The sequence below is a fragment of the Phallusia mammillata genome, chromosome 1 (assembly GCF_965637545.1).
Source record: "Phallusia mammillata chromosome 1, kaPhaMamm4.hap1.1, whole genome shotgun sequence".
In the NCBI taxonomy this organism is placed as follows: domain Eukaryota; kingdom Metazoa; phylum Chordata; class Ascidiacea; order Phlebobranchia; family Ascidiidae; genus Phallusia; species Phallusia mammillata.
The window spans coordinates 26,774,931-26,801,830 of NC_137252.1; the positions used below are offsets into that span (position 1 = coordinate 26,774,931).

The 26,900-nt window shown below is 36.2% G+C and overlaps 1 protein-coding gene across 1 annotated transcript; it reads right to left on the bottom strand.

Annotated features, from left to right (window-relative positions):
* Window positions 1-2,498: 2,498 nt before the first annotated feature.
* Window positions 2,499-5,310, bottom strand: LOC145210121 (contactin-associated protein-like 2). Its single transcript, XM_080079968.1, has 6 exons — window positions 5,122-5,310; window positions 4,900-4,993; window positions 4,548-4,649; window positions 3,390-3,577; window positions 2,923-3,052; window positions 2,499-2,680 (listed from the first exon to the last, which is right to left on the bottom strand). The coding sequence occupies exons 1-6, from the start codon at window positions 5,308-5,310 to the stop codon at window positions 2,499-2,501; spliced, it is 885 nt and encodes a 294-aa protein (XP_079936094.1).
* Window positions 5,311-26,900: the final 21,590 nt, after the last annotated feature.

The following is a 26,900-nucleotide window of genomic DNA, read 5'->3' on the forward strand; positions in this document are numbered from 1 at the left end:
TTTTGTGTATATCAGTTTTTGCACAAAGTTTAATTTTTTGCTTGTTTAGTAAATGCTGCGCCCACCAATTGCAATGAAGCTGCAGTGTCGTCAGGATATTATCTTATTTCACCTCTGGGGCTTCAGGGAATCCCCTTCTACGTTTACTGCAAAGGTAAAAAATAAAGTTGTTAAATACCTTCAAATGAACCGGAAATAAACCAAGCTACTTAATTGCGTATATTATTACGTTACTGATTTGTATCACTTTAATGCAAGTAAGCTAACTTCCTTCGTTTCAATAATCGTTACACTTAATTTACTTAGCTGGTTCTAGCGTTTCATCTGTGAAACGAGCTTCGATTGGCCACGACAGTGAATCTGAAATTGCGACACAAAAATGCGAACCACATAGATGTTACAGAAGGACGGTAACATACGACATAAGCATGGAAAATATTGTTCGCCTCTCAACACTGCAGACAATATATTAAGGTAACTGGTAAATAAGTAAATTCAGTAAGGCCGGCCCTTATATGGATGGCATAACACCAAATCAAGCTGATCTCCCAAGCATTTTCATATAGCAAGTGCGGTGGCACTCTAACCCACGACAAGAGCCTTTTCGGGGATCGCGTTTTACCAACTGAGCCACGCAGGCTCATTGGCGAGCCCACCGAAAGTCCAATCACATGCGCGTTAAACGAATGACGTAAACAGCAATCAGGTATTAATCAAGTAATGTTTAACAAATCGTAGGTTTTTTTAGCCGGCTTTGATTTCCTGGCGTCTTTCTTCTTAATCGCCACAAACACACTGTTATCCATCGTTAAACCATCCAATGGCTTAACATTTTGCATGTTAATCCGATTACTACGTTGATGGTTCATAATATCTACGTTAAGTTTTCAAAAATTGAAACCAGTTAATCTGTTTAGTATCGGTGTAAAGGATCTCATCTATGCAATACCAAACATGTTTACGCAGCCTGGGTGTCAAGAAACGGAATACTGAAATACAACTGGGGTGGAAGTGAGAGAGACAGCTATTGCGCGTGTGGGGAAACCGGTAAGTCTATGGTCTATTTCTTTCATTGAATTTAAATGTATTTTTTGTCGAGTTGACACACAGTATATATGTCACCCACAATTCCTCTGCACCTTAACAAAATAAACACGTTTTTAATTTCGGATTTGTTTTTACTAATTGCTTTGAACAAAATCATTCTTTATTTGATCAAGGAACGTGCATCGACAATAACTACAAATGTAACTGTGATAAAAATTCAAATGATATAACTACTTCGGATGAAGGATACCTGACAAACAAAGATGATCTACCAGTAACTGAAATGCATTTCGGAGACACTGGGGGCAGTGGCGAGCGTGGTTGGCACACTCTGGGAAAACTTGAATGCTGGTGAAAAGAATGCTTAGATAGATATAATCGAACTATAATGCCCACATGTAGATGTACTGACTCGTATATTCTATCCTTTTAACTGCTATTTCAAATCATATTATACGTCCCACGAATTATCTCCCATTTTCGTATTGCATTGAAAATCGGCACACAAATCCTAAACAAAAATCACAAGGATCGGTTATATATATATCGGACACGTGGCTTGAACTATTTGTGTTTGTACATTAACGGCTGTAAAGATTTTGTTTAATGCCAATATTATCAATTGTCTCTTTCTTTAATCACATTGATTTGTATTATAAAAGGATTGCTTAAAGTTATTTCAAGCAATCTTAAACTTTTCTGCACTTTCAAACGCATTAAAATATTTTAGCTGAAGGTCATAATTAGGTTTGATTTACTTCGTAAACAACTTAGTATTGCGTTATACAGTTCCGTCTAATTTAAACAATTCCAACGTACGCTTAAAAGATGTTTTGAACGCAGAAATGCAGATTCAAGAGTAAGAGGGCGCGCTAAATGATAATGGATGTAAAACAAGCTAATTTTACTTTAAATGCCTACTTATTGATTCCAGAAACAACAGATTATCAACGAATTGATTTCAAAATATATATATATATTGCTTCGTTTACTTAACCATATAAAGTAATCATATGTCCACATACACGTGGTATCGGGCAGGTTTTCTTTAAATAAACTTAACTTGTTGAGTTATTAGAAATCTTGCTTTTACTGTGTTGGTTAGCTTGCTGGTTATATGCAAAAACATTCATTTGCTTTCGTATTTTACACCAACCGACTTGAAGCTACCAAATCTTTGACTCCTACTTTTTTACCTGAATACGTTTCATCTCTATATAATTGTATTTACTCAACGGAAAAAGAATCACAATGTAATCAAAACCAACGCGATATGGGTAATAATCCACTTATTCACAACACATAACATTAATTTGACATGTACAGAGATATATAAATAGAAACAGGAATTACAAAACGATAATACATCACACTTTTTCGAATTAGTATTATTAGTAATAACCAAGCAAGTGAAAGGTGTGTATTTATCTTGGACAGAAGACCAATATTTTTTACCAGCATTCAAGTTTTCCCAGAGTGTGCCAACCGAATTCTCCTTTGTCCCCCGCGTCTCCAAAATGCAACTCGGTCACCGGAAGATCGTCACTGTTGGTCAAATAGCCTTCGCCCGAAGTCATAATATCTTTAGAGTTTTGGTCGCAGTTGCATTGGTATGTGTTGTCAATGCAGTTATCTAAACATATAAATATGACCATCAGTCGCAATGCCATTTGTCCTGTCACGGTAAAAAAATTCGACAACTCAACACTATACGCGATAACTCAACACTACACTATATATACCATCTCAAACTTAGAGTAAACATTACGGCGGCTTTCAATCACCGAGAAAGCTTATTTGCCTTTTTGCGAAAAAAATGTGCACAAAAAGTGAAAAAATTATCAATGTACTACTTTGGAGTGGAAATAATTGCACCTGCTTCTCCGCATGCGCAATGTTTATTAGCTTCAGTTCCGCCCCAGTGGCGTTTCAGAGTTCCATTCTTTGACACCCAGGCACTATGCGTATTTACGTTTTTGAACAGAAGAGAACCCTGACATCGGTACTAAAATAAAATAAGGTTTATTCAAATCAATGTTTTGCAGATTTAAAATAATATTTCTAAGGGTACAGCTTAGTACTGGTTTCAAAATATGCATGGAGTGCACCAATACGAAAAGGTATAAAAGGGTGCATCACAAATTTTTAATGAACCATTAATATTTGATTTTCAGGATATTAAAAAATAGATGTAGGTTTCAACTGATGTATAAATTAACCGGTCTGTTGTTTAAAATGTTTCATAGGGCACAGCCTAGTACTGGTTTTATTGTCCATGTTTTGGTCCAGAAATGAAAAACTTCAACGAGGCGTTAAAATGCCCAAATTGGTATTTGTTTTACCCTAATGAACTGCCTGCAGTGCTGAGTTGTATTAATCAGTTGCACGATCTGCCGCATGGTGGCGCTGTACGTCACTTTCCTTTTGTAACATCTGGGATCTTCACAATTGTCCACTTGTATCTCAGCTTCGCTGTCGTGGCTGATTGCCGTCCTTACCACACCGCCGAGATCCTGTGGCATCTCACCAACTGAAACAGTTGTTTGGCAGGGTAGTTAAAATCTATTCTGGAGTTAGTATCATGTTTGCATTTGCGCCAATATTCGACTACAAAAATTTCCATTGCGTGGCCCATTTCTTATTTCTATAGAAACTGAATCTCCCCTATAACGTTGCCTAGGCACCATTAAGTCCTAACCAAAAGTAACCTTTTGTTTAACATGACCAACAAAGTGTGAATTATGCTTTTCTAAACCAACCAGTATAGGTTCCATTAACCGATCACCCCGATAATGACGCTTTTAATGAGATGTCGAAAGTTTGTCAAAAAATATGCCTGATAACAATACTATGTTTTTAGGACTGCGCATAAAAACTGTAATACAAAGGACATATATGAAGATATCGATACGCTTTATAAGAGTGTCAACTTTAATGCTGTGAAGTCATTAATATATAAGTATACATAATTACTCATACAAATACTTATGCACCACAAAAGTTGGTAAATGACTGTCAAATTTTAATGGAATCTACCAACCAACGTCATTTATTTACAAACTTGCAATGCACTTTTCTAATTATGTTTTCTGTTTTGTGATTGCAAAACTATGTTAAATGTTTAAAATGTTTAAAAGAACTGCGTGTAAAAATTTAAATTTTTTAAAATTTGTTTTAAAGGTATACATAAATAGTTTACATAAGTACCCATATAGTTACTTTTAAAACACCACAAAAGTTGGTAAATGACTGTCACATTTTATTGCAATATACCAACCAACGTTATGACTGTCACATTTTATTGCAATATACCAACCAACGAACTGCTTTTGGCAAATCGCTTGCCTTTTTTTGCTTTCTTATTTTGTAATTGCAAAATTACTAACTAAAAACAATCGCGTTTTGTACAACAATTGAATTCCGTGTTAACATTTCCAATTGTCCTATGTACAACATATCTACAATGCCAGCTAGACGGAGTGACTTCAATTTAATCAAACCTTCACAGTAAGCGTAGAATGGAATTCCTTGATTTCCAAGAGGTGATATGAGATAATATCTCGATGTTTCTGTAGCAGCTTCCTCGCACGAAATCGGAATTGCTAAGTATAAAAGGCTAACTTTAATTAAATGATCTTTTCGGACAATCATTGTGGTGATTTGAAGTAAAATAAATTATGAATTAAAACAAAACGCTCCAATATCACATCCAAATGGTATTGTCCATTAACCCGAAAAAACAATGTACATTTTGAATGGCAAAGACCTTTGGCATTGTAGATTCGCATATTTTGCAATTTGCCTCATTTGATTTAAACTAGGCTTTCGCCTCTTTCGTGTAAAGCACGATACCTGAGTTTTTCATGTCGTTTACCACTCTTCTCAATTCTTCTAGTCCGGAATTTTGAGCGGGTTCGCCTTTTTGTCCACTGCTTCCAGAATCACCCTACACAGTAAAAAACGTTCTGCATGCAACTGTGTTTCCACAGCCTTGGCCACTTAAAGAATTACATTTAATGTGTGTACTGTACATTTTTCGTCTATTTGCATTATACTTTAACAACGGTTGATGACCTTTGGGCCTTGTGGTCCTGTTTTCCCAATTGGGCCTCTTTTTCCGGGAGGTCCAGGTGGACCACGGCCGGATAAACTGTCCGGCTCCAAAGACCGCAAGTCAACATTTTCATTCGGGCCGCAGTACTGCACGACGGTACTTCCTTTGCAGTTGTTGGATGGAGAGTGTTGTGCCGTTGCTTCACACATCATTAGAAACAATACAAAAGCTGAGAAAATCATGATGGACGTTTTTGGGAAACTTTTGGTCGAAGCAAATGCGTTCAAAACTGTTTGCTCTTAGGAAAAATAATCTCCTGTAAACTACAAAAAACAATCAAATCTGGTTATTTCTTTAGATTTAATTAAAAACAATCTTACTTGAGCGCTTGCATGTAGATAAATGTGAAAATACAAATAAATGTTATTGCAGTCAGACAGAAAATGCCACTGCTTTTAAGCAATTATTTCAAGCTTTATTGCTTAGGATTGCAGTTACACCTTGAAGACTCAGCCACATTTTGTCCTCAATTTATGTTGACATTTTAACAACATGTCTGCTTTACCAAATTTACAACTTCAATAAGAATACTTTCAGATCAATACATACAAATATAACTGCAGTTTTGTGAAATACTTATAAGTATTAAAAACGAATCTTAACGCCTAAGACTCTTTCTTAACTCTGGAAGGGTAGCAAGAAGATACCAATTTGCAAATCACGCGGTTTCGAAATTCAAGTCGCCTCAAGATACGAAACAAAGTCACCGCACTTCCCAATCACTGGAAAATCGATCGTTAAGCTTATCCTTAGGCGTTAAATTCTCTGTTGCGCATGTAGTAAGTGTTTTGTTTAGGTTTTTGGATTGCTTCTTGTGTATTTGAACATCAGATTGTTGTTTTATAGCCCTTTATACCCCTTGCATTAACTTATCTTCTTTTTATTGACCTAATAAAGCATTTGTTTTTATGAAAATAGTCATAATGTCACACTAATAAAGTTTAAATGAATTTATTTGACTAGTTCATTGTCTTTAGACGTTTTCACTTTGTTATTTCTGATCAACAGTTCCTTTTTTAAATGCTTATTAAAGGGCAACCAGCAAAAAAAGGAAATGTTCCCACTGGAGGTCGCGACCGTACTTAAAGAAACGCTCTGTTAGGTATACAATATACATTATCATAGCATGTTTCAAAACTATTTCAGGTGGCGTTGAATACAAACAAGGTACGAACACAGCTGATATAGTTTCATATTTGGGTTTGCATGACGTGTTTGACATTATAAGATCATATTGTTGTTGTTTTTTTAAACAAATCGTGAATTACACTGCTGTTCTGCAACGCCAGTCTAATCTCTTTAGAATTTTTTATTTAGAAAATCTAATTGAAAATAATACTCGAAACACATTAATACAAGCCATATGTACATGAAATAATTTGCAACCTGCATACACAAGCCAATTACCGCACTACACTCATACACATTTTTGTTATAATTCAATGCTGCTAAAACACAAATGCTTCAACGATGACCGTACAAGTGAAATTTAACTATCAATATCGTACTTAAGTACATAGTTCATTGTTTTTTCATTCGTTTTCTGCTGAACCATCAAAGACACCGTCTTGCTTCCTGGTACGGCCGTGTAATTCCACTCATACTGGCAACCGTTTTCCTTATTGGGAGAAATGTAACGATTGTTGTCTTCAAGCAAACGAACTTTGGCAAAGGGTGTTACAGCACCTTTTTGAAATTGTCCAATAGCAATTTTAAATTTTACTGTGGTGTTGGTCGGAAGTTGGCTGTTTAAAGGAGAGTAAAGTTCCACGGAGCTTTGCTCATAAATCTTGTAGCTCGAAGGGAACTGCTTTTGGCAATCACTTGCCTTGCGCACTTCAACGAGGCAAGAATAAAGATGGGGCAGTCCATCTGTACTTTCATTGATCTTCTTTCCATACAAAGCAACAGAATACATTCCCACGTCAGGAAATCTGACAAACAGGGTGGTCTTATTGGCCTGATTGGATGTGACCAGTGCAGATTGATCTATTTCTACTTTTTCGCTTTCGAGTAACTTCAGCACTTTTGAGCTCATTTGCATTGCTTCTTGGTGGCTGAGAATCATTCGCATGTCCCCACCTCCCGAGTATGATCTACATGGAAGGGTTTCCGCGTTTGGCACATGTTTGTAAACTGCATTGACATTGTCAAAAGCAACCGAAGTGCAGCCGCTTCCATAAAAGAGTTTGCCATTCAGACCCCAGCTTCCTTTGTAAAAAGATTTAGGACTGGCGATATTTGATTTAGGTAAGCGTATCAATGCCGTGTAAACAAAAGCCAGCTCCTTTGCTTCGGGTTTTGCCGTATAAAGTCTTAGAGCAAAGGTCTTTGCCATATCGTTAATGGGTAGATTGACAAAAACTGTGGAGTATTGCTTATCTTTTGCGATCATCACATTGCTGTCGTCTAGCCTCTCTTTCAGTGAATAAAGGTGTGCCGACATACTTAAGGGTCCCGAGTGCCGAAAAGTAATCTGGCACATTTCCTGTTGATCAGAATCAATGTACACTGACGTTTCTTCTAGAGCAGTTAAAGGATCAACTCTCACCAAGCCAAGGTCTGTAAAGTCGGGCTGCAACGGACCTAATCGACCATTAGGAATATCCGGAAAACAGTTATTGTGTGTACCTGATAACTGTTTGTCGGAAAATACAAGATAATGACAAAACCAAGAATAACTTGCACCATTTTCAGCTTTCGCGAATAGCGTGAGCTTGAATTTTCCTTTCTCGTTTACTTTTACAAGGAAATAAACAATTCCTTGTTCTATGTAGTGGATTGCTCGGTTTTTCTGTATTTCGTCTTTATCCTTCAGCTCTTGCATAAATTTAACATCTGAATTTTTGTTATCGATTGAAAAAGAAATTTCTGCTTCGCCGTTACTGTCGCATTCTACAGTAGGACAATTGTGTGATATTGCCATCAAACCGAGCTTCGAAATAATGCCGGTCGGTCCGTAACATGGCCAAGCAGAGGGGAAAGGAGGTGACATCATTTTCACATTTTTGTTCACGTCGGTCGCCAGGTTCAGCTGGTACCTGGACAGCATTGTTCTGTCTAATTTTCCCTCAGCTATGTGTCCGAAGAAGGTCAAGATGTATTGGCCCAGGGTCGTGAGATGGACATCGAATGTCTAAAACAAATTTATAAACAGTGTTATTTTCGTTTCGAAACGTCCAACAAGAAAAAAATTGGCGTGTCTTAACACTGACTGCTACCAACTTCGCATATTATCCTTTAACCAACAAGGTTACAAAATAAAAACCGGTAGTTCAATTTCAGGTTTCTTTTTTTATTGTTTAGTCAGATTGTATCATAGCAATTCCGTCATTCTTACCTCTTCCGTACTGCTTTGATGATGTAAAACATGTTCGTTGAGTGTCTTGTCGACAAGTCTGTCTTCGGACTTCGGTTGGAGTTTAAAATTAAAGTCGTAGTTATTTCTCACGGCTTGTGGCACTCTCAACTTGACCTGCACAAATCCGCTTCTGTCGACTTCAATCAACCCACAATGATGAGAAATCTCATTAAGGTTGAGGTCGTAATACAACGGCCAGTGTCTGACTGTTTTCTGTTGGATCAAATAAGATTTGTTGTCGGTTTCTTAGGTTTGCCCACATATTCAGCATCTTTAAGACTTTACCTCAAACTCACAAAGTTTTAAAGGCTTATGTAATAGTTGCCAAGGCTCTTCATCTGGAAAATGGGTATTGATCAGCACATCCGGGTCTGTCAGAAAATAATGCTCCTCGTATCTGTATGTCAGTGTTTTCCTGTCCAGCTCTAAACATACATTTATGGATTTGTATGTAATTTATCTTACAAAAGATACGCGTACAAATTCAGTGGTAAAGTGAGCACGGATAAAAGACAATGGAAAATGTATGATGCCAGAGGAAGTAATAGCAATTGAGCCTAGTTGTTTATGTGCATATCCAATTGCTTTCTTGCAACGTGCACAGCGAACCAGTAGATATGTTTTTCAGTAAGTTTACTACATTATAGCCTAGTGTTGTATGTGTACCATCAATAGATCTGGCTCCCCAATGTGTGTCAATCAGTCTCCAATTTCCATGAATGTAAACAGCGTTCCACATTCCTCGATGTTCTTCAGGGTTCGCCGAAAACGAATGATCAGGAAAGTAACCGACTCCTTTCACAAATCCATTCACTTTTTTGCAGTGTATTCCAGCAGCTCTGTTTTGTTCAAAGTATTTCAATGGACATTTTATCATATTTTGCACGTAACAACTGCTTGAACTATTTCAAAGACGAGTTTAAACCGGTATTGGCCGTTTCAAACATCAAAATAGGAATATAATTAAAACACCCGTACAACAACTTAACTGCACACAATTTACTTGCAAAGTCTTTGAAACAGGGTTGGATAGTGCGACCGTTCTTCTTTGATTGCTTTTAAATGACCATAAGGCGAATCTTCCTCTACTGTATCAGGAAACTCAATCGCATTTAAATCCTGAGAACTTATCCAGTGGAAAAGGATTCTCACCTAAACATAGCGAAATGTTTTGTATAAAACATATTAAATCATGCGAATACATACATACCCTCTCAAGTTCAGTCAATTCACTGATCAGCAGAGTTTTCATTAACACCACAAACGTTACGTTTTCAGATTCTACGTTCGTGGCAAATTCCTCCAAGTCTTCGAAAAACTCTGTGTTTTCTATTTTACTGAAATCAAGGTACATTTATTAATTAAGACAAAAAAGCGTTTTTGTTGGCGTAAAGGTAGTGCTGTCCTATTGGAAAGAAACAAACAAACATGGGTTACCTGTACAGAACTTCTTTACTTGATTGCGGTGGAATAGGCGCAGGTTCCTCGCCTAGAACTGGTATCAGCTCTTCGACTTCGCTTCCATTCATCTGTTTGACGTTGCTCTGAAGTGATTGGCCTTCAATTACCTAGAGTGGCATGGTAAGTTATGTAGAATACGTTGTCATGGTCATTTACATTACAATTCAAACCAAGAAAATACAGAATCAACCTACAATAATATCTATTAGGTTGTCCTCAAAAAACAGACTTTTTCATCGTGTCCATGCAAATTAATTCATCCTATTTTTGAAATTTTGAAATTTTGGATTGATATAGTAGTTTACTTTGTGTTTATTATCTGGTTGAGCTCCTGGTGAGATATGCAACGGTCCAGCTAAATGTCTTCTTTTTCTTAAACGTTCCTGTAGATACTTCTTTCTTTTTTCTTGGTTTTGTTGTTTTATAAGTTCATCCCTGCAATAGACGATATGTCATAATCATTTTTTCGACAAAAAAGACTCGGCAAAATTTAGCAAATATCACGTTTACCTTTCGGATTCAATGCGAAAGGCTTTAGCTTTTGCTTCAAAATCATTTTTGCGTTTTCTCACTGTCAAAAACAGGTATGACATATGTCACATGGAAACACATGTGATACACAATAACCGGTATAAAAAAGAACTTCTCTATACGGGGGTCGGTAATGAAACTAGATCGGTAATTAAAGACTATATGTTTCACATTATTAAGCCAATTAATGCAGTAGCGATCTTCCAATTGAAAACTGTAGGCCATTTTACTATCCGGGGCCACATAGTGCGAAAATGATAAAAAGTTTATTTCAGCCTTATTTGTAAGCCTGGTGCACTATTTATATGCCAAACTGTCTTACATGAAAACCACAGGTAGTATAAAATTGATGATTACGACCTGTGTTTGATGATGTCGCTTAAACCAATCTTACCATCAACTGTAGAATCCAAAGTCTGTGTTTGCTGTGCTGAACTGTCATTATCAACCTGAATTAACATTATTCAATACAAGTTTAGATGAACATTGCGTTAACGATTGTAAACAAAAACGAGTTTCGGTACTTGTCATTAAAAGTTGTATAACGTCTGATTGTGGTAAAGTACATCATAAGCGATGTTTCTGTTATTAGAGCATGTGGCCTACCTGAAACACCTCGTCATCGCTTGTCAATTTCTTTGGTGACTCAACGGAAATGTTGTCGATATTTTCACTCCATCTTGTTGAATACCGAGATGTAGCGTTCCTGCAAGCGTAAAAATCAGTGTTTCTGTTGCTATTCTCCTTAGTGTGTTTTGAACTAGTAGCCACAGTTAAAGGGACTTGTTTTGTTGTGTACTAATGGACAAAGTAAAGCTTTTACGATTGAGTAAACACTGAAGTCTATGCCATGGCGTTTGGGCGTACGGTCGGAAGTCAAACGGAACGATAAATAAGCAAAGGTCCCATTCCTTCTACTATAGATATAAAGTAGCACCTTTGCTATAATCAAGCAAAGTTTTTGACAAAATGTGTATAATATCACAAATGGTTTACAAGCAAACTGCCGATAATCCAAGTCATCAAATAAATCACCGGACAAAAAACGGATTATGTGCAAGCAAACAACTATAGCAATTAACTCCATGAAACAGTTCAGTGCAATAAGAAAAAATGTGATGCTCAACAAAACATAGGTTAGCGCTTCAGTTAGCATAACTATAGTTTGGTTTTGCGTCGTGGCTGCGTATGTGCTATCAAACGGAACGAACCCACTGTTGCGCGCACTTGAACCTCCGGCCTTCTCCGCCTCAGCAGCTTTCTGGATTTGTTTTTCAATCTGCCGCTTCTTGACCAAAAATCCTACAAATGCAAAATGCAATTCTAAATGTCTAACTTAAAGGTTTTTACGAACATTTTTCAATATAACAATTAGCTTTTACCTTTACAAAATATATTTACCTTTAGCCGCCACCGGTGGCTTTTGTGGTTTGGTTGGTTCCCCCTCCATTCTATAGCCTATCAGTTTCAATTGACTTAAAACCGGTGATAAAGTTTGCGTTAAGTCTTAGACAAATATTTTGCGTTATGAATTCTAGTTCCTAGCTTTGCTTCGTTTACATACTGTGGCGCAAATGAAAACCTCTAACATTTTTAGTTACATTAGTGTAAAATTTATGCCCCTAACGTTCAGTATATCCCTGTACGGGGGTCGATAATGAAACCAGATCGGCAAGACTTTACCTGTTTTACATTGGTTAGCCAAGTAATGCAATAACTTAAAGCGCATTAGTAAGCCTATAGCTTTGCTTTTATTTACATTAGTGTAAAATCTGTGCCCCTAACGTTCAGCAAAGTGTTTTAAGTTGCATTTTTTACACTTTCTTACATCAAAATACAACACTTGCCTAAACTTTACTAAATTTAACAAGGATTATCTTCAGCAATACATGCCAACAAGTTTAAGCTGACAAAACATAAATAGCCACCACGCTTAAACCTAATCTTCATTTTGATGCTGCTCAAATCTACGCGAAAACTGAAATGACACAACGATCGTGACCTTTTTTGTTCACCGAGTGTAAGCAGTTTTAAAATCCCTCAAAATTTGTTTGCACTGCTGAACATCAAGCTACCGTTTGAATGCGCTTTTGTCCGCACAACGGGAAAGTTATTGTCTGTGCTAAAACGAAAGTAGTTGTGCGTACGCAGAACGGGGTGACTCGGTAACCAACGGAAGTTTTTGCAAGTAAATAGTTTGTCGTGCAGTGATGCGGACCAATATGTAATCACGTTCGGCGCCTATATCGGCAGCGATTGGCGATGTTGTTTTATTAAATGTGTGAAGAAAAATACAAACTGTTTTTTGTTTGTTGATAAAATTGCTAAAAATGCTACATTGTGGGTGCAATAAGTTTAAAGGTCATCAGTGTTTTGAAAAAGATGGAATAATTTGGGCCTATTTGGTGATAAATCGAGGCCTTTTTGATGAACTAACCTGTGACAAAATAAGGCAATAATCAACACCATGTACCAAAGCCAAATTGAATGTCCTTATGTACGAAGCGTTAATTGTTAACACGGAAATCTAGGATCGTTTTCTAATTTCCACAACTGGGCGTGCTTAAACACACTTTTCAAACAAACAAAAAATCCACAAAGTGAGTTTGCTTAGGAAAAGGGAGACTTTGCATTTAAATTTGGTTCACTTAAAAATCACTGGTTCAATCCGCGACCCTCGATCATGTAACCCATAGGTCACTTACCTTTTTCACATAGGGCCGGTTAATTTTAAGACTGAAGGGTCGCATGCCTTACGCAGCTTTTCTAAAACCACCATAAGCCTATGGTCGTTTACAATTTCATTAAAGTCAAATGATGCGACTGGTAAATCTTTAAATTATCGGATATATTTTTACAATTTAACTCCTCCACCGAACAAGGCTCCTTTATTTCATTTCCATTCCAATAATTGACAAAATACGGCAATTCTTTACGCACAATTACTATATTTTAGTTTTTGCCAGTGGTATAATGCAAACTGCTTTTGGATCAGTAATTTATGCGTCAAAAATTGAAAATCTTTCTACACGCTGTTGCAGATGGTTAATACAAGTGATGTTCGACCGCGATGTTTGGCGACTCTTGATCAAACCCCTTGCCCTATTTCAGATTTTTGTGCATACTTGGCGACAGTAACCTCCGTTTTATTGTTTATGAGCTTGGGTTTAACGTTTATGTTTTTAGGAAGTCCATATTAAACTTTTTTGTGAGTTCACTTCGCCAAGTCGTAAACATTAAAATCAGCAAAAGCAGTTTTACAACTTGGAGTCAAGTAGCAACAGGCCAATATAGAAAAGATTTGTTCCAACTTGTCCTTAGCTACATAAAAATTGATTTTTTGGCTTGTTTATCGTTCAACCGAAAGCAATGCTTGCGTATCCAGCAGAGTAAAGGTTTACCCGTTTGTATTTTTAAACGTCAAATAACGAAATATTCTTACAATACTCAAATCAAAAGCTCTTGTTCTGTTAATTTAACATTAGTTGGAACTCATCCAGTACATAGACAACAAAATTATTTTCAACTCTCGAGTTTTTTGGGGTGATGAACGCAGGCCAAAACTTAATAGAATAAGTGCAAGACAATATAAATGAATCTATGCTTTGTACAACACTACACGGCATTATGTACATTTTATGTTTGTACTTCATTCGGGCCAATTGAGCTGATAGGTGCAGAGTTTCTCGCCTGCGGTCTCCGCTGTTTTGCGTGCGGAAAGTTTCAGAATAAAATCTTTCTTTTCGGGAAGATGAACATCGAAAATCTGTCAACACATTTTAATATTGGTTTAAAAAATCGTGTTGCAAAAATAACGTAACATTATAAATTGCTATTCTCTTTCCGACCGAACTAACATCAGCCATACCGCTTCAGAGTTGCGTTGTGTGGCAACGCCGCTGATGGTGCTTCCAACTTGACACTCATCTCTCGGTTCAAGTACAAAACTGAATTTTATATCCTTCAAGGCCAATGGTACGTTAAGTTTTATCTTGACATTTCCATTGCTGTCAGTTGCAATCATACCAGTACAGTGAGTGGAATGTGACAACTTGAAGTGGTAAAAAGATGGCCAATTTCTAACCGAATTCTGAAAAAATGTAAACACGATGGGAAACAGCTATTAGTGCTTCTGTTAAAGAAATTAAAATTACCTCAAACTTTTCCAAGGTTATTGGCCGATGCAGCAGTTGCCATTCAGAAGTTTCAGGAAAATGCGTTGTGATCAGTTTGTCCGGATCCGTTAGAAAGTAAGGTACCTGCAGCTAACAAGGCCCATTAAAAAACTATTGCGTATAACTGAAAAACCATTTAACCGTTCCAGGCCAAATTCGGCATGATAGTTGCAGAGGTTGATATTAAACATCCATTAGATTTTGAGGAACTTTGCAAGTTTTGTTTTTGTAGGATAACAGTTTAAAAAAATTAAAACTTGGGCCTTAATACAAACCTATGCTGTTAATAAAGCCCAACATTTGCATGTTTTTAAAAATAGTCTAGAAACCAATCAGACTCATTTTTACTTTGCTTCGGTCAAATAAAAGTTCAAACAAGCAACGTTATTAACTCATATTACAAATATACTGTTAACTAAGACATATAACTGTTAATCTGAAGGTACTAAAAAAAAGAATAAACGACCCCTTGACATTTGATAACCAAAAATACTAAATGAAAGATTACTTCCACAAACATCTTATTCGGACTTTTTATCTCCCTAAGAAAGCAAAAAAGCAAATTTTGTGCATATCAGTCGCCTTTAGTATAAAAGACACTTGAGAAAATGACAAATTATCGTTGGGCCTTATTGCAAGCAATGGCTGGCAAACAGAACCGTAAAAAAATTTATTGAAGTAATTCTTTTTTCCAGATCGGATAATGCTCCAATTAAACTAAAATGACCCCATTACTAATATATCTTAATAAGTTTTAATTTCGACAACACAACCTTTTCATTTTTGCGACCAATTTTAACAAAAAATAATAAAAAGTTAAAAATAAACCCTTCTTAATTTGGATTGGTCATGATAACAATTACATATAACTTGCAGGTCCAAAACTTTGTAAATCATTTTAAGTACATATATATTTTGAAATTACATCAAAACGGAAGGATTTTTTCTGGCACATAAAAAAATATTAGCAGTGGGCCTTATTACCTTCCGGGCCTATATACCTTCAGGTACCTTAGTATTCGTTGTACTTATAAACAAGATCTGTCCCTTCTGAAAAAAATATGCCTCGGTTTAACCTGGAATCTAACATCAAAACGTTTTTTTTTACCTGTAATATGCCTTGCTCCCCAACGGGTATCAATTAACCTCCATTCGCCATATATGTACACTGCATTCCACGGTCCAACAAACCGGTATGGATTTTTTTGAAACGAATGATCAGGAAAGTATCCGACAGCTTTTTTAAAACCACGAATCGTTTTGCAATGAACACCTGCTGCTCTGTATGATCACAAAATAGGCTTTGCTTGTCATAGTAAGTCACGAATGTAAAATGTAACTTACAAACGAAAGACACCAAAATGCTATCTTTAAAACGCCCTTCTTAGCGATCGTTAAAATGTCGGTATTATACCTCTTCAATATGCAAATCAACACTCCAAAATATACAGCTGTTTTACTTGCAAAGTCGTTGAAACAGAGCAGAATAGTCCGATCGGTCTTCTTTGATTGCTTTCAAATGACCATAGGGCGAATCTTCCGACACATTATCAGGAAATTTGATCGCATTTAAATCTTGTGAGCTGATCCAGTGAAACAGAATTCGCACCTAAAGCAGAAAACAATTTCCTTAAACTCACTTCATGCTAAACAACTGTACCATTTTTCCTACCTTCTCCAGTTCAGTCAATTCACGAACCAACAATTTTTTCATCAATACAGCAAAAGTTACGTTTTCGGACTTCACATTTGTGGCAAAATCTTCCAAATCTTTAAAAAGTTCTGTGTTTTCCATTTTACTAACATAGAAAAGAAAGATTATAATTTGTACACATTGTTTACACGTTACAAGTTAGCTTTCTAACTACAAAAAGCCTGAAAAAAACCAGCCCACTAATCATTGATTAAAGTTGTTGACACATATTGTCTTAAAATTCAGATGATTTTTGGTCCTTTGAAATCTCGTGCCACAATCTAAACTGAATAAAACTTCTTTGTTTGTGTTTGGTGGCACCGGGGCAGGTTGTTTGTCCAGAACCGGTATTAATTCTTTGATTTCATTTTCGCTGTTGACATTGCTCATGTACGATTGTCCTCCGATATTCGACTTTAAGCATTAAATAAAATTGATGTCTTACATATCTTAACATCTGTTTAAATTATGCAAGTTTACCTGTGTACCTAGGCTATATACTAGCAATTACGTCTAAAGCCATGCTTAAATAGGCTAGTTTTTATAGCCAATTTATCACGTTTAGGAATGCTATATAAATCAATTGAAAAAAGCCTGTTGAGCAAAAAATCTTACCATACCAGTTTATTGCTTTTGGGCAACCCAGCAGCTTGTCGTCTTTTTCTCAGACGTTCTTGCAGATATTGGTTTTGCCTTTCCTGGTTTCTGCGACTAATGTTTTCATCTCTGCAGCGTAAATGGTAAAACATTTTTAGGTATAAAATACTTTTACTTTGTGTTTAACAACTCGGCAAGGAAAACTATTACTGAGATTTTTGTAAGCCTTACCTCTGAGATTCAAGAAAAATTGCACGGATCTTCTTTTCCAAATTTTCTGCAACTTTTTTCACTGCAAAAACACAAGCACTGCACCTAATGGTAATGTTGCAATAATCATTTGGTTATTAAGGCGTTGTGCAAAGACAATCCGAGTACATTGACGATGTAAATATTAACACACATGCAAAATCCAAAAGTAAATTTACCGTCTATAGCAGGGGTGGGCAAACTTTTCAATGCACGGGCCGCATTCAAAAGTTCTTAATGTTGTCGGGCCGCATAGTAATTAACCACCGGCCGCCATTGTTTGCTTGTTTTTGTTTTAAAATAACTGGTGTAAAGAATTTGGTTTATATCATATATATATATATACCATTTAACTTGGTGCACAAGTTTAGCTAAACGAAGCTAACTGTTTATGACGTCATAATCGGTATTGTGACGATTGCGGTGCCTGTTTTTTCGCATTGTTTGCACACAATAAGCGGATAAAAAGCCTGACGCATATAGTTACTAAGCTGGTAATCTTTTTTCCTGTCTCGCGAAATCTGTTTTTAGCAGTTTAAAAATCAAAATAGTTTTAGTTACGTCACGGCCGTTAACGATTCTGAAGCCGTTTTTTAACAGTTCGCAAAGTACTGCAACGACCTAAACTTGATGCAAATACAGTTTTGGCGTCAACAGTGCAAAGTGGGCTGTGTTTGAAAAAGTAAATTGCTTTTACTTTTATCGAACGAAAAATTGTGTCAAGTGACGATTAGCATAATAACGTGGCAGAAACAACAGGCAAAGGCACATAAAAAGTATCTATGTTTAGTTCCTAAGTATGCTGGTACGGGTACAGATACTGCACATGGTATAGGTATCGGCAAGTCGCACCCTCGGTATTTTTTATTATTTTTTAAAAACTCTACGCATGTGCTTGTAATACTATTCAGCGTTGCTCGGAAACTTCCTCTATAAAATTTACTAACATTTGGCGGGCCGCATGAACTCCTTTGCCGGGCCGCATGCGGCCCGCGGGCCGTAGTTTGCCCACCCCTGGTCTATAGTGTAATCGGCAAAATCTTTTGGTGGCCTTGAACCTCTCCCAACCAGATCGTCGCGTCTCTGCTTTTAAGCGTTGTGGATTAGGTAATAGGACCGAAAATGACTATTTTTTAAAGAATTTGCAACGTAAGAATGCAAAGTTTCCGACATATTTTTTGTAACCATGGCAAATTCTTCTAAATTTTTATGGTAAACTGTGATACTTGGCTTACTTTTCATGTAAAAAAAACAATCACGCAAAAAGGCCCTATACATGTAGTCGCAATGGGAAGTGCTGGAACAACTTATACGTTTAAAGTCAAAAAAGTAACTTACAACCTATCCTGGGCTCTGCAGTTATGCTACGTTAAAATAGGTATAGGATTAGGCCCGACATAAAAATGTTTCATGAGGCCTAACATAGCAAATATTACAATTAGTGGTTGCGTTAATATCACATCGCACGTGGGAACAATAAATTAGGAGTTAAATACCACTTGAAACATTCCCTTCTTGTTTGCCATCTTCTTTGGTGATTAAACAGTTTGACTTTCCCTTTTCCTCCTGATAGAGCTTTTTTTCTAAATTGCACAAACTACGTTAAATTTAAATCCAAGAAAGGTTTCTAAAGGTTATTTGTAACAGCAATACATCATTGTCCAAATTTTCATTTGCATCTCTTTGTTTTAAACTATTTTTCGGGATTAGGGGCTTTGTGAGTAGTAAATCTTTAATATTCCGGAAAATTGTACAGTTAAATTTAATTTTTCTGGCACTATGCAAGAACACCAACAGTTTTATGTTTAAACTAAAGTAGTAATCTTTATTTTGATGCTGCCTAAGTCTCCTTAAAAAATCTACTAAAATGACATTGAGAAACATGGCCAATTTATTCGCCGACCTAATTTTTTTTCACACTGAAGTTGTTTGCACTGCTATATATTAAGTTAGCATTTAAAGGCTTCCGCTCGTGCTAAAGTGAAAGTAGTTAGGCACATTCAATACGGGGTGGCTCGGCAACCGAGACATCATATGTTTATTGGAACGTGGACCTGTTAATTTTGATGTGCTAATTTAGAACAAATCAATGTAAAATGCTAAGGTCATTTTTAAAGGTGCAAAGTGGTAATTGATAAAACGAAAATATATCAAACGTTTATGCATTGACCTACCACAAACCGAGTGCAAGAATACACTTTTAAACGAAATAATTACAAATTTTAAATGTGTTCATAAACTAAAAGTAGCTACAACCGTGAGTTCCATGAGAATGGTGATTTTTGTTGGCTTTTCTTTAATTTATAGTCGCTGGTTTAAACTGTAACGCATGATTAATTAATCCTTGTCTTGTTTTCGATTTTTTTTGCATAGGCTTATCACTGCAGAGATATTTTATTTCGTAAAATTACTGGGCGACACCAACCATTTTACTGTTTACGAGTTTGGGTTTAATGGCCATGTCTCTGGAAATCAGTGGTAAATATTTCTTGTGAATACACTTCGCCAAGTCGTAGACATTAAAATCGGTAATAACAGTTTTACAACTTTTGATCAAGTCCCAAAGGCCGATGTAATGTTCATGCGTTACCCTTTGTACAACATTAGGTGGATTTAACCCTTTGAGGGTTACTGGTACATATATGTACCACAACTTTGAAGCATCGTAGAAAATTAATTTGTTGGTCGATCGATATAATTTTCACACAATCTCTCAATTTGGGTTTAATGTTTATATTTCCATGATTTTTTTGCAGTTGCCACCTTCAGATCAGCTGTTTTTGTGCCTTAAAGTAGTCCAAAAATAAAACCCAAGTAAAAATATAAAAATTTTGGACATACATGTTATGGTACATGTACCACTGTCCATTTGGGGAAAAAAGTCAAAAATTTTCAGTTTTGTTGAAAAATGCTGTTGTTTGTTTTTTAAGTCCAATTAGAACTACAAAACAGCACATTTAAGGTTTTTAGTATTTTTTATTTGTATTTTAAGACATTTCAGAACAAAAGTGACAGGAACAAAAAGTTAGTTTTTCCACTGAGATATAGCATTGTGGAGGAAATTTTGTTTGCTGATGTTAGCGACACTGAAGATGACCTTGCTTTAGATGCAGAAGATGTTAAGGTTCTCCTTAAAGATTCTAAATTGTTGCTGCCAGTTCAATGCTTGATTGTACGGTAGCAAAAAAGCAAAGTCCTAGTGATTAGAAGAGATCTGTAGCAAGTTGAACTTCAACAACAATGAAAATATGAAACCGAGAAATGATCCAATGTATGATAGGGCTTTTAAAATTAGGCCAGTACCACAGCATTTTAATTCATCATTTCTATCAGTCCTATTTTCTTCCGTTGATGAACATGTGATCAAATTTCAAGGGCCACAATTCTAGTATTTGCAAGAAAAGATCTAGCAAAGTCAATTCAATTGATCAACAATATACAAAGGTGTAAGCTTTGCACATGTCAAAAGATTCAGAACAGAACCAACAACAAGTATGGCCATTGTGGCACATATCTTTGTTGTGCAAAGGATAGGAAATGCTTCAAACTTTATCATAAAAAATAAGTTTCTGTGCTTGATTTTGTTGTATTTTAATTTTTTGTGACATGTTACCATTTGCTATCTATGATTTCTTCGTACAAAACTAGCATTTCCTTTTCATCTCTATATTTTTCTGAAGCTAAGTTTACTGAACTGAAATCCTACACCGGTAATGACAACAACTATTGTTGAAATACCTGCACCATTATTCTATATTTACAAGTTTTCTGGCATTTTTGTATGCTGTTGACTAGGTTTTGTTTGTTGTTTTGTATTTACTAATCAAATACATGAAATACAAGTATTTTTAGTAATGATCCTTGAATACATTTTTTACTATAAAAATGGATTTGCGCCAAAATTGAAAAAAAAATTGAAAAAAAAAATTTCCCCAGATGGTTGCTGGTACATATATGTACCATGCTCTAAAATACACAAACTAAGAAATTACAAAAAAAATTTTGGGGGAATACTTTTTTTGACCCATTTTAACTAAGATTTGTTGACTGAATTAAAAAAAGCAGTGCACAAAAAAGTGTGTCCCTCAAAGGGTTAAGTATTTGGCGCATTTTGTGTTATCAAATTGTTATTTCCAGAGCTGTTTATTCTTGGTCTGCTACATTTTTCATGCGCAAAGGATCAAAATCAAATTATTGTTTTCAGGAACATAAATATCGAAAATCCGTAACGCATACTTTATTATTGGTTTAAAGAATTGTAATTAAAATAAGGGTGTTAATGCACATTGCTGTCCACTTTGAGCCATACCGCTTTAAAGTTGCATTGGTATAGCAACATCAATAATACTTACAACTTTCAGTTTAAGTTTGAAACTAAGTTGTATATCATTCGAGGACAAGTCAGCTACTCTTAACATATTATTGATTTCAGTTGCAATCATTCCGAGTCCTTTTAGGTTTTCCAGAACATCATACAAGAAAACCGTTGATGGTTCATTGCAGGTCAGCAGATTTTTAATCAAGGCAACAACTTCCTGAATGGGTCGCAGTAGATTGTGCATTTTACAAGCGAGAAAATACTTGTGCAAAGACCACTCAGTAGCTTCCTTTTTGCAAATAATAAACAGCGTATTTATTGCTTCTGTTACTGTTAGTATTTTTAGATCTTTTTTGTCAAACAAAACCAGGAATAGTTTCCACGAACCCAAACATATACAAGAAAATATTCAAAACAATTCACCGTGATATTCAAAAACCGCTGTGTTTCCTAAAAACTCTCATGTATGTTTGTTTAGCAGATCCTGATACGTGTAAGGGTCAGTTATATGTTCTCGTATGCGCGCGTAGAAAAGCAACTGAGGTGCTAGGTCATTTTCGTTTGAGTGCTAAATATAATATATATGTGTCTGTAGGTTTTGTTCTGTTGGTTTGTAGCCCATGGTTTACTTGCATTGACTGCAAATGAAACGTGTAGCTGTTTTTATCCTTTTTGTTCTTAATGTGTGGTTTGCTCAAGGTAAGTTATCTGTAGTATTAAGCAGAACATATAAAGCATTTTGTAACTAGAAGAGGTTTTTCCAAGTCACACTAGACTGGCTAAAAGTAGTTGTCTAAAATATTGAAGCATCCTTAACACTAGTTGTTTTTATTATTGGCTATAGCAGCTGATCACTGAGTTTGTATTATACTCGTTGATCTTATAAAACCTTTGGGGATGCTTAAATTAGTTCCAAGTTACGACGCTTATAGTTACAGACATATAGCGAACATTACAAAAATTGCAGCAGACATGGAAAAAGTGTAAGCATGCCAGACACTGAAAATCCGCCTTTGACGAAGATAAATTTCGTAGGTACATTTGCGTGGTCTAGGCGCAAAACACCACACGAGCAAACAAATGTGACAAATCACACATTTCCATGCAGAATGTCATATCACTTTTCCACCGCACACTAAAGCAGTAACCAAACGCAAAAGGCAAAATGACTGATTGGAATTAAAATCCTACGTCTAATTTTAGCACCTATTAACACTGATTTTGTTGCATGACACCAAAATAGAAAATCAGGCTTCGCAAAGGTGTAAATTAGTCACTCAGGTTATCAAAACAACGCGGGTTTATTAAAAAAGGGGCTAAACATTGCATGCAGATTTATTTTTTTGTTTTTGCTATATACTTTACGCCAAGGACGCTGTAATTTAATAAAGCAAACAATAAAGTTCAAACATTGCTTCTTACTAACGACACACCATTCCGCTGCATGTTTGTCGCAATAATATTGTAAAAAAGGACTTTTTTGCTTGAAACAGCCTCGTAGGTAGTAATGTTATCTTTCCACTTTTGACAGTGAAAGACATATTTTAAACATTATTTTAAAACAGATCTTAATATCTTGTATCCATGGCGGACAGACAAACCCTCTTATCAGATCAACTTTACCGTTGGGACGCTTATAACATAAAAGATTATAAAAACGGTAGGTCAAGGCTGTATACAGGCAATACCAAATTTTCAAAATATGTGTGTACACCAGGGATAGGCAACCTTTTAGGCGACCCGTGCCAATTTACTTGTTATTTCCATGTGCTAAAGACCTCGCGTGCCAACGTTTTTCTTAATAATAGTGGTTCGTGCCAGCAGATATCAATAATAAAGAGAAAGCAGATTGTTTTGTGTTTGTAAGGCTAAATTTTGAAACAATAGCATAATAAAAACTATAAACAAACAGCTTAAATTGTTAATTCAATATAAACGCGCAAATCGTTTGGCGTGCCTTGGCACGCGTGCCAGGGGTTGCCGACCCCTGGTGTACACAAATAAATCACCTTAAGATTTTTTGTCAGACGATTTTCGCAACTTCCAATACCTCTACGCGAGTTACTAATCTCCGTATGTGTTCGACACAATTATACGAAAACTACGATATCATCTAATGTTTCTTTTTATGACGATGATGATTTACGCGAAGTCTCTTACATGTAAGTTTATTTTGAGGTTATTTGGTCAATTTGTGAGTAATTTTGTTTTATTTGGTTTTTAGATCGATTAATCGCTCTGAAAGAAAAACACACCACTCCAAATATTTCATAGCCAGGTCTTAAAAGAAACAAACCAAATCCAAATCTCACAAAAGTATTTTAATCATGGTTATTTTTTTGAAAAATATATCTGTTACATCTTATTTGCCAGTAATTGCCGATTACTAAGTATTGATTAACAAAATTGTGTTATGACGAAAGAGTGGTTTGTTAATCATCTATAATGCACAAACCAAATTAGAAATGAAACAGATTCGTTACATTTGTTGTTTTGTTATTCTACTAAGTAAAGTCTAAAACTTCAAATCGGTTACAAAATTTAAAACTGTACTCTTAGCTGACCCTCTGCCCCAGATGTACTGACGTATACTTTAGGAAGCAACTTTATTGATACACTTTTGTATTTTTTATTTGTTCGCGCTAATGCTGATTTGCTGGTTCGCACCATACTGATTGCGCTTAGAATCAATGCATGTTTTTAATTTCGAACTTCTTGACTATGTGCACAAGTGTTTGACGATATGTTACAAACACAATTGTTTACAAATACTAAAATTAGGAAAGTGAAGATACCAGATTTTTTAAAATATTTACAAAAGAATCAATATTCTACTGAATTTTACATTGCTAAATTAATTTTTGCAAACAATTTTATTGACAGTTTAAACCAAGGCACCTTATTTTTCCGTTATTCTGATCTTATTAGGTTTTTACCGACCGTTGTAAAGTCAGCTACAACAGAATTGTAATAATAAACTTTAGAAAAGTCATTTCCGGAAGATCGGAATAGATCACTGTTTTAGGCCATTGCAGTTGATATCGGCACAGTAGACGGTCAAAGGTTTCCCAAGCTTTGCTTCCAAAAAGATTTAGAATGAAATCATTGTTGTTTCGAAGATAAACATCAAAAATCTGTAAACCACTTATTCCAATCGATACAAAAAGTGCAAAATGTAATGTTTAACTATCAAATGCTGTATACACTTTTTTGGTTGAGAAACCACCATAAATTAGTCATACCGCTTTAGAGTTCCATTGTGTAGCAGCCCCATTAAATATGATTCCTTCTCCATACTGATGTCTGGGTTGAAGCTCAAAATGGAATTTGTAATCATCCGATGGCACTCTAAGTTTTATCTGAACATGTCCTTCGATGTCAGTTGCAATCAATCCGTTGCAGTGTGAAGCATGTGACAGTTTTAAGTCGTAAAAGGGCAACCAATTCTGAACAGTTTTCTAAATCAATATTTTCAAATTAGTTGTTTGACTTACCCTCTAGATCAGGGGTCACCAAACTACGGCCCGCGGGCCGGATCCGGCCCTCGAGGTCCTTTCATCCGGCCCGCGACCACATTTTTGGTTTGTCACATCGTATTGATAACTTTGTAGGATTCAAAAATTAATCTACTCCTTCAGAAAGTTTTCCTGTCGCGATGTGTAGAATTGATATTACCAATCGCATAGGATTATAACTCCCAGGATTGATTCAAAGCCAGTTTGTTACGTCACATACATGACTGCAAGTGTTAATTGTGCGCAAACAATTCCTTTCTTTAGTTACTTGTGACGTCACATAAGCATTGCTCTTAAGACGAGACTTACTATACAAGCTAACAGTCCCATCCCCAGATATTTAATTGGATTATAGAAAGACCATATCTCGGCGTCCACATAAAAATCGCACCGTGGGCAAGGTTTGGAAAGACGGCGCTAGAGCATGTGAACCATGCGGCCCGCGCAAATCGTTATTAAAACTTATTCGGCCCGCAGTGAAAAAAGTTTGGTGACCCCTGCTCTAGATAAAATAACACAATTACCTCAAAGTGTTTTAACGTTTCTGGCCGATGAAGCAGTTGCCATTCAGGAGCTTCAGGAAAATGACTTGCAATCAATTTGTCAGGGTCAGTAAGAAAGTAGTTTTCGTCGTACTTATATGATTTGTTGTCGTTTGATTTTACTTTAAAAAAATACACTGAGTGAGAGGACCGATGCGCTTCGTCTTACCATCATAGTGTCTTGCTCCCCAGTCGGTATCAATCAACCTCCATTCGCCAAGTATTAAAACTGCGTTCCACTCCCCCACAAATTAGGATGGATTTTTTTGAAAAGAGTGATCAGGAAAGTACGCGAAGCTTTTTTTGTAACCACGAATAAATTTGCAATGAATGCCTGCTGCTCTGTGTAAGCACAAAAAAGGTTTGTTACACAACCGCAAGTACTTGTCAAAACTCCAATTCTGCATTTAGGCTACATAGCTGCTGTCTGGGGAGAAAAAAATGTACCGGCTCCAGACATTTTCTGCGGCCCCTTCGGACCGTAACCTTAAACGGGCTCTCATTTGTATTAAAACAGAGAACTTAAATGCTATACGTGGCAATCATTGGTATTATTGTTTGCCTTTTAACAAAACATCGACACGAAATATTTAATTTTACCCTTTGGTATTCAAGCGCTCATTTTGACCTGGATATTCTTTTGTCAATTTTTTAGACTCTCATGGCCTGTGGTGCGGCGCACCTGTTGCAATGCCCCCTCGGTTCCTTGCTGTAATGCGTTTAGTTTCGTTTTGATGTAATTATTAGTCCTATAAGCTAAACCAATGTACGGGAGATTTAACTTTGAGGGGAATGGTTTTTTTAGGACTTGTCGCATATGCCGTGGCGTATAGTATCGAGCTGGGGTATCTGAACGCCTAAAACGAATCTTGAACGATGCTGGGGTAGAAGTGGCACTGAAACCTTTTGAAACAATTGGACAGTTGCTACCAAAACCTAAAGATGCCACGATACCTCAACACCGTACAGGAATTGTTTATCAGGTGCCTTGTCGGGATTGCGACTTGGTTTTCATTGGCCAAACCAAGTGAAATTTAAATTCAGGAAATTCAGGAAGAACATAAGACGGCGGTCAAAAACATGGAAATTAGGAAATCCGCCTTATGCGAACACATGTTGGAATGCGACCACCGCATTAATTGGAACGATGCGAAAATTTTGAAATAGGAACCAAATTGGTCGAAAAGCTTGGTATTTGAAAGTTGCCTTATAAATTCCAATTCAAATGTTCTTAATCGCTATGATGGCAAAAGCCTAAGCCCGGTTTTCCGCGACATTTTACGTCCAACCAGTCCAT

What these genes read in the sequence shown, in the direction of transcription:
- LOC145210121 (XM_080079968.1), bottom strand. Translation starts at nt 5,310, where the DNA reads ATGTGTGAAGCAACGGCACAACACTCTCCATCCAACAACTGCAAAGGA. An exon ending in AAACGACATGAAAAACTCAG is followed by an intron (nt 4,650 to 4,899) that starts GTATCGTGCTTT and finishes TTTTATACTTAG; the next exon opens with CAATTCCGATTTCGTGCGAG. An exon ending in ATTCTACGCTTACTGTGAAG is followed by an intron (nt 3,578 to 4,547) that starts GTTTGATTAAAT and finishes CAACTGTTTCAG; the next exon opens with TTGGTGAGATGCCACAGGAT.